The 8,153-nt window shown below is 40.5% G+C and overlaps 1 protein-coding gene across 1 annotated transcript; it reads right to left on the bottom strand.

The window, feature by feature from the left end:
* Positions 1-5,398: 5,398 nt before the first annotated feature.
* On the bottom strand, positions 5,399-7,401 carry MELLADRAFT_68029 (uncharacterized protein; the record flags this gene model as incomplete). Its single annotated transcript, XM_007416477.1, has 3 exons — positions 5,399-5,733; positions 6,032-6,099; positions 6,215-7,401. The coding sequence occupies 3 exons, from the start codon at positions 7,399-7,401 to the stop codon at positions 5,399-5,401; spliced, it is 1,590 nt and encodes a 529-aa protein (XP_007416539.1).
* Positions 7,402-8,153: the final 752 nt, after the last annotated feature.

Here is an 8,153-nt window from a genome sequence, read left to right as displayed (position 1 = left end):
CATTTTTTCGCAGAGGGGAGCACATTCCTCGGGGAAAAAAATATGTACCTTATGCGCCAGAGTCAGGCGCACAAGTTCTTCTTTTGGACCATATGTGAATCCTGGGTGTGGAAAAAGTTATAAGCACTCAAAGTGAGCTCCCTGCAAAAGCCAAATCTCTGAGCTTATGGAGCATACACATTTGGTGTAAGTCCCTTGCTTGACGCCTCGCGAGGATGCGCGAGTGTGGGACTTTGTTAAGTTTAATGTATACAGTCAACTCCCTCCAAACCCATACCATTCTATGGAAGCATAAAACTATGGGTTTTATGGGTGTATGGTTTTGGAGGATCTCCCTCATAACCCATAGATTAAGGTTTGGCAGGCAAAGTATGGGTGAAGAGGGAGATAGAAAAATTAACAAGCCAATCAAAAAAATCATTTCTTCATATTCAACTTGGAATAGATTGCAGCAAAGTGGCACACAGTCTTAGATGATTGCAACCATTCCGTTTGTACTTGTATTAACAAACCAAAAGTTCAAGTCTCTTCAGCTCATCATTGTTGAGTTGACTGGCAGCCTTAGCCGCATTTTATTATGCTATGATCTTCCCCAAAACAACTCTTTACCTTTCCAGCACAGTCTATGAGCCTTGTATCTGTCTACAACAATTTCTTCCCTCCACTGATTGGTTGCTTGAGAGGCTTGAATCTTTTGTTATTCTCTGTTTGTAGGGCATTGAAACCTGTTTTGATATCTGACATGCTGAATTGCAAAAGGTCTTTTGGAAGCATTTTGAGACTGGCTATGCTGAAAAATACACAAGGATGCAGGTTTTTTTCAAGCTGTGGCAAATTTTGGTTGTGGCTTTTGACCTAGGTTTACCGCAAAAAACCTATGGGTCATAGGAATAGTGCAAGGTATGGGTTTTGGGCCACTTTTCCCTGCCCATAAATTTTATGGACCCAAATTTCTATGGGTTAGCTGGAAGTATGGGATTAGAGGGATATGGATTTTGAGGGAGTCGACTGTATGACAATAATAAACTCATCAAAGTCCCACGCCGCGTCTCGCACGCTTTGAGCGCAGCAAGGGACTTACAACAACAAAGCACACTTTGGCCTGTGAGGTTTCTGCAATTTGGCTGGTAGAATCTTTGCTCCTTATAAACCTTTTTCTCCCATTTGTGAAAAATCATGGCCAAAGAGACTTTTTCTTCGCCTTGCTGAGGCGGTTCAAACTATCAAATAAAAATCTGAGGAACTCGACTCCTCCTTGCTCTAGAGGCTCCCAAAGCTTGATGATTTTGACGAAATACAACTGTAGTGTCCTGTAACATTTACATACGATTGCTGCGAGGGAACACACTCCAGTTTTATCCCAACTAGAAGCTAAGAACATAAGGTCCCTATTTAAAAGTTGTCATTTGATGCGATCAAGACCAAAGTTTTGATGGGTAACTTACCTGCCTTCATTTCATTCCACATCAATCAACAGGATTACATATGTGCTAATGTGGGCTTCAGACATGTGCGAGCCAGTGGTTCTTTAACAAAAAGCAACACTTTTTATCAACATTGTTTCTGTTGAAAGTGAGTAAATGTGGGCTTCAGATACGTGTGAGCCTGTGGTTCTTAAATGAAAACAAGAATTTTTATCATTTTGTTGAGGGTGTTGATATGTATATGGTACCACCAAAGAAATTTGAGGTAGTGCTATTGCTCAGGACATAAAAAATACAAGTTTAATCAAATGTTTTGTCCCCGCAGTCGTGCTACATGTTGCTAGAGCTACAATGCAAATAACAAAAACCTGCGGAGCCTCTAGAGCAAGGAGGAGTCGAGTTCCTCGGATTTTTATTTGATAGTTCGAACCGCCTCAGCGAAGCAAAGAAAAAGTCTTTTTGGCCAAGATTTTTCACAAATGGGAGAAAAAGGTTTATAAGGAGCAAAGATTCTACCAGCCAAATTCTAGAAACCTCACAGGCCAAAGTGTGCTTCGTTGTCGTAAGTCCCTCGCTGTGCTCGAATCGTGCGAGACGCGGCGTGGGACTTTGATGAGTTTATGACAATAAGCAGATCTGTGTATGGCAAATATCTTGTTATCACACACATATCATTTTTCCCTCGCTTTGTCTCTCACTCCTTCTTCCCATCAACTGACTGCATTCCAGATCAAAAGTCTACTTGTGATGAATATACTTTCATTTCCAGTGCCATATCACATCGGCCAATGCTACACATTGGCAGAGAAATGTATGCTGATTCAAGTCACAGTCATTTGAATAGTTTAGATGAGTTGGATACTGATAACCAGAAATGTTTGGTTTCTATGTAGCATGAATCACATGAAGGTGGTCCAGATGACAGCCACTGTGTGCTTTGTTGCAAAAGGCAGAGGTAAAAATAAACAATTACAAATTTGAACACTACATGCAGTATCACAATGGTGGCACTGGTGGATCACTGCAGCATATATGGGTCAAAGAAGGAGAAACATGTAGCATTTATTCAGTCTTGAAGAATGATTCTGGGGCAAGACTTATTATAAAATAGAAATGCATCAAGTGTCTGAGACTGCAGGCAAGCCATCTGGAAAATACTCATGCTTCAATGAGACCACTGCACATCATATGGTGATGATATGATAAAATCCACACTGTTGGTTACTTCACACCTGTTTTTCCCCCACTTGAAACCTATGTGGCCACTGAAAAATCCTATTTCCATCAGTTTTCCATATGCCAATGGAAATTTGTACAGAGCATTGGAACTACCACATACCTCTACCAATATAGTATCACAAACTCTCTAGAAGTAAGAAAGAAGAAGCATGTACAAGATTCAAGTATATTGATATTTCTGGTGTGATGTGTGCACCTACACATACTATTTGATGGACAAACATGGTCAGATCCTAAGGGATCCCAAATTGACCTTCAAGGCACACTCTTTGTTTGTCCTCATATGATCTCTTGACACACACTGTGTACAATTCCCGGTAGCACGTCAATGTGTACACACAAAGGAACTTGAAACAACAAACAAAGAAAGGTTTCTGTAGTTTTGTTGAATTTCAGTGACAATCTCAGCACCCCTTTGTTGACCTTGCTTTCTGAGCACCTGGACAAAGGGAATGGGTCTTTGGATTCAAAGACCTCTTCAAAGCATCTATCATCCCTTTATGAATTGTTTTTGGTGTGTGCATGTTGACATGCTACCAGAAAGCTTACACAGTGACAGGGGTAGATATGGCTTCAGCTGGGCCATATTACATTCATGGTTGTTAACTAACTTTCACAACTTTGAAATTGTATCAGATGATGAATCACTAGATTACTCCATTGGTCACTTCTTGTGCTGCAAGGATTTCAGCTCCACAAAAGAAGAACCTAAAGTCACTCATATTCCAACATTTCATTATCTCTACTCCCAGAACGTTGGAATCCAAGTCATCTGAAAGGGTGAATAGTATCACCCAAACCACTATAATAGAATATGATTATGTGGCATATGTCAGCCTGAGACTTAAAACAGGTGGCTTGAAGAGAATCAAAGCTGAATACTTGTGCGCTTAAAGCGTCTTTATTGGCTTTGTTACAGTATCTTACTGAAGTAAATTCAAGCCTTCATAAGTAGGAGCTGGCGACTCCATGTTGTCTTAGGTGTGGGATGGCTACCGCTGCCTGATACTCGCTGAAAGGTCTGTTCCAATCAGGGTCTTCTGAGGTAGGCACAAGAGTACTCCTGTCTCAGGTATATGTAGTCTAGTTCCTATGTATTAATAAAGAGACATCTTTATCAATAATGATCTTCAATAACATTTTGGACGATAAGATGAAGTAGATGTTGGGATCTTTAGTTCGATAACAACATTTTTTAGTGAAAAGATACACAATAAAAGTTATAAAAAACGGTAAGAGTCAAATAACAAAGATAGGATCCATAAAGTGGATACTAAATTGGATACAATCTAAGTTAAAAGTATGAGCTGGTTTTTTAGTAAAAAGTTATAGAGTTTGATTTCTAAAAGTAAAGTTGTTGGTTTGTAAAAGGTTGTTCTTTTCTTGAGATGCAGAAGACCACTGCTTATATATCATGTGCATTTCTCCTTGTGATGTCATCGTAACACAGGGTTTGTTGCACATGTTTGATGGTCTTTTGTAACCAATGTGATGTTACTTGTTTCTGATCCCTTACTCACATTCTTGTAATTTAACAAGGCTTAAGGAAATGTATACCCTTCTTTAAGATCAGGGTCTTCTAAAGGTCGAGTATGTCATCATGATACCTTTCAAGCTGATGTACATATGTATTGATATCATAACCCGTGTAAACCATTGTTATCTGGAAGCCTTCTTGGATAATCTTTATTACTGCCAATGGGAGTATCACCAAATACTCCTCATGGCTGACAGCATATCTGTCACAGCACAGTTTGAAACCTCAGTTGGTTAATCCTTTATGAGTTGCTGTGGAACATGATGTCATTTTCATTCATTCAATGAAATGACATCAACACTGATTGATGTGTTGCTTTTGATGAGTTCACCGATCATGATGATGTTTGTTGGTCAGGCTTTATGATAGGGCTAATTGAGTTCAACTATAACCAAGGCAAGACAATAAGTTGCTGTGGAAGTCATTTTCATAGATCCAACAAAATGACATCAATGTGGATTGATGTGTTGCTTTTGATGAGTCCCACAATCATGATGATTGTGGGTCATCAGGCTTTACAATTGGGCTTTATGATTGTTCTGAACTGTGATCAAGGCAAGACAGTAGGGTGGAAGTCATTTTCATAGATTCCATGAATTGACATCAACGTGGATTGATGAGTTGCCTTGATGAGTTCATTGATCATTATGATTGTGGGTCAGGCTTTATGATGAAATACATTCTGTATTAACAAGTGTAGAGCATGATAAAAAGAATGTTGGATTGGTTGAACAAGTGTTTACATACATAAAATACAAGATTTAACGAGTGTATAGAAGATCATGAACAAAAGGATTGGATTAAAACTAAAGCAAAATCGAACAAGTGAGTGTACAGAGGGCCAGTGAAAAAAACGAGAGAGAAAAACATAAAGAGACAAGAGAAAATCAGCAAAGGGCCAGTGAAAAAAACAAGAGAGAAAAACATATGAGAGAAGACAAAAAATAGTATAAAACAAATGAGACAGTAAGGGCAAGGAAAAAAAGAGACAAGAGGAAATCAAACGAGACAAGAACGAGAGGAAATTAAGAAGAGACTATTGTTGCTGAGATGGATCACTCCTCTGCTTTGGCTGAGCCAAACCACTCATCTCTAAAAGTAGTCCTACATCAGCCACCGACTTTCCTTCAGCTAACCATTTATTCATCTGCTCAACACGCTTATCTTGATTTCTTTCCTCTTTTTCATGAAGAAACTTTTATTTGTCCCAAGCAAGCTGTGAGGACCGCTGGAGTTCTTGCCAATTCTGCTTCTTCTCTTCTTGCTCTTTCTTCTCTTTATCAAGGGCCATCTCCCGCAACATCCGATAGTCCTCATTCATCAACCTTTTTGATTCATTTTGTAACATACACTCTTCTATATCAAGCTCCCTTTTGTTAGTAGCTTCGTACATTCGGGCCTTTGACTGGCTGATAGCCAAGAGAGCCTGTGCCAAAGGGTTCTTTGACTCTTTAGCGGATGCGGCAATTGGCGGTAGAGGGGTTGTGGAATTTTTCAGCAGACTCTTGAGTTGGTTGATTTGAAGGTGGAGGACTGGTTTTAATCAAGGAGGAGTGTCCTTGATGGGGCGAGTTGCGCGGATTGTGAGTGGGATCTTGAGAGGGCAGCCAAAGAAGTTGGTTGGAAGATGGCAAGATGTTGGGGATGTTATCGTTATCCCAAGTACTGGGATCTTCTAGAAAACTCTCCAAGTTTTCAACACTCGACTGAAGTGGCTGAAAGACCCCATCAAGATCGAGATTTAGCTCTAGATGACAAAAAAAATCACAAAGTCAGATCAGACCAGGATTAATTGATTTACCTACCCTAGATAACAAGATATTCAACTGACCTGGAGTTTGGTCCGCTGCTAATTGGTCATGACCTCCTTCCAATAAGTTGGCTAACGAAGAAGTGTGACTTGGGGGAATCGGAAGAACTTTGATGTGAATAAAGATAAATAAATGAGTTTTTGAGAGGAAGATTGTTGATTGAATTGATCAACTCACCTGGCTACTTGTCTTTCGACTCATACATGAAACAAACAGAGTGTGAGTCTGATTCAGGGTCTGAATCGGAGTTACAATCATCATCCATTTCAACATCCATTAGACAGCTGTCCATCGTATCCATCGCAGTGATGTTTGCTTTTTCCGAAAATAGCGCATCCATCTCTGCAAAACAAGCACAACTATTCTCGTCTTTGACAGCGTTTAAGTTGACACCATTGGCTCGGTCTTGATCGGTTACACCTGAGCCGGTGGAATTCATGCCGCGCTTTGCAGCAACATACATACGGCAGAATCTGCCAAAGCGTAGCCAAAGATCGCTTCCACAAAGACCCATAAGGTTTGATTTTGTGCGCTGATTGTAAAGTGAGTTGATATGAGTTGCAAAAACGTCCCAAGTCCCAGCAGAACCCAATGATTGACCCTTGACCGCTGTTTTCTTTCCAGCTCCAAATAAGACATTGTAATTGTTAGGGTTTGAGAGATACTCGATTATATTCAAATAATCCTGTCTTTCTAAAGGTGGACCATGCCATTTTGACAACTTGGCCTGAGATGGAGCCTTTGCCTGAGATGAAGCCTTTGCCCAAGATGGGGCCTTTGCCCGAGATAGGGCCTTCTGTTTGATAGGTAATTGACTTGACAGGAGCTCGATCGAGGGGCTGGACAACGTGATTGGGCAAAATTGTTGCTGATGAGGAGAGTTCAGATGGCCGCTCTGTTTGATAAGTGATTGATTTGACAGGAGCTCAATCGAGGGGCTGGACAACATGATCGGGCAAATTTGTTGCTGATGAGGAGAGTTCAGATGAAAAGTAGTTGGAGGAGGTTGGCTAGAAGTACTCGGAGGAAGTTGACTGAAGTTACTTGGATATGGATGGCTGAAAGTTTGTTGAGAACCATTGTGAGACAAAGGGCTACCGGTGGGAGGAGTTGGTCCACACTGACAGACAGGCTGATTGTGAGACAAAGGGCTACCGGTGTGAATCAGGGCATGTTGATGGCAAGGCTGATTGTGAGACAAAGGGCTACCGGTGTGAAGCGGGGCATGTTGAGGAGTGGGTAACTGATTGTGAGTGATAGGAGGCGTATATCTGGTGAATGTATAGGTTGGATGGTGGTAAGTGCTGGTCTGATGATTGTTCTGCTGAGTATTGTTGTAAGGAGGGAAAGATTGAGGATGTAAATGTGGGTTTGCTTGAGAGCTTTGCATAGTGAGCGTGGGTTGGGTGGAATCAATGTGGGCTGGATAGTTGACAAAGCAATATGAGGAATGAGATGGAAGATAATCGAGATGAGGAGCAAGGAAATGGTAATGAATTACGCCAAGTTACATATATGTTTACTACCAACATACATTAAGTCTCACCAGAGATCATGGTAGTTTACCGGAGGAGGCACAACAGAGGTGGGCGGTGTCCACGTGTACGGATAACACATCCTACATGTGCCTCGCCAATAACAACACCATCTGTATCATGACATAGTCATAACCAAGGGTTTTTCGAATTTGACCAGGCTGGTCAAATGTGTAAGTGAAATAATCATTACCCTTCTAAGGGTTCACCTTGAACTGGTCAAAAACAGCATACCTTGGTTACAGACCAAGATGATAGTGAAGTTATTAAGGAGGCCACGGATGAGATCAAGAAATTACTTTCCCTCATCCGTTTTCCTCCCGTTATCTTTGTTATCCAACTTCAATTATTGAAAAATCAGCTTCAAGCAATATCATAAATTTCAGCTCCAAAATTGCCTTTCGACAATTTAAGAAATAGTGATATAGATTTATCGAATTATTACTTAAAAAGAAAGAAAGCGTTCCCATTGTGCGTGTGTATAGTGTAAAAAGAAGCGTATCCATTTTTTCCCCGTCGTTTATTATCAAAAACCTTTTTCCTCTGCATTTTGTCAATTTTTTGTCCTCATGTCCTTTTTTCGTCGAATATTCCTCCATCTGTCATC

Source organism: Melampsora larici-populina (genome assembly GCF_000204055.1).
Source record: "Melampsora larici-populina 98AG31 unplaced genomic scaffold MELLAscaffold_61, whole genome shotgun sequence".
Lineage (NCBI taxonomy): Eukaryota > Fungi > Basidiomycota > Pucciniomycetes > Pucciniales > Melampsoraceae > Melampsora > Melampsora laricis-populina.
Note: the sequence above shows the minus strand (reverse complement) of the source record. Positions and strands in the feature narration are given on the sequence as shown.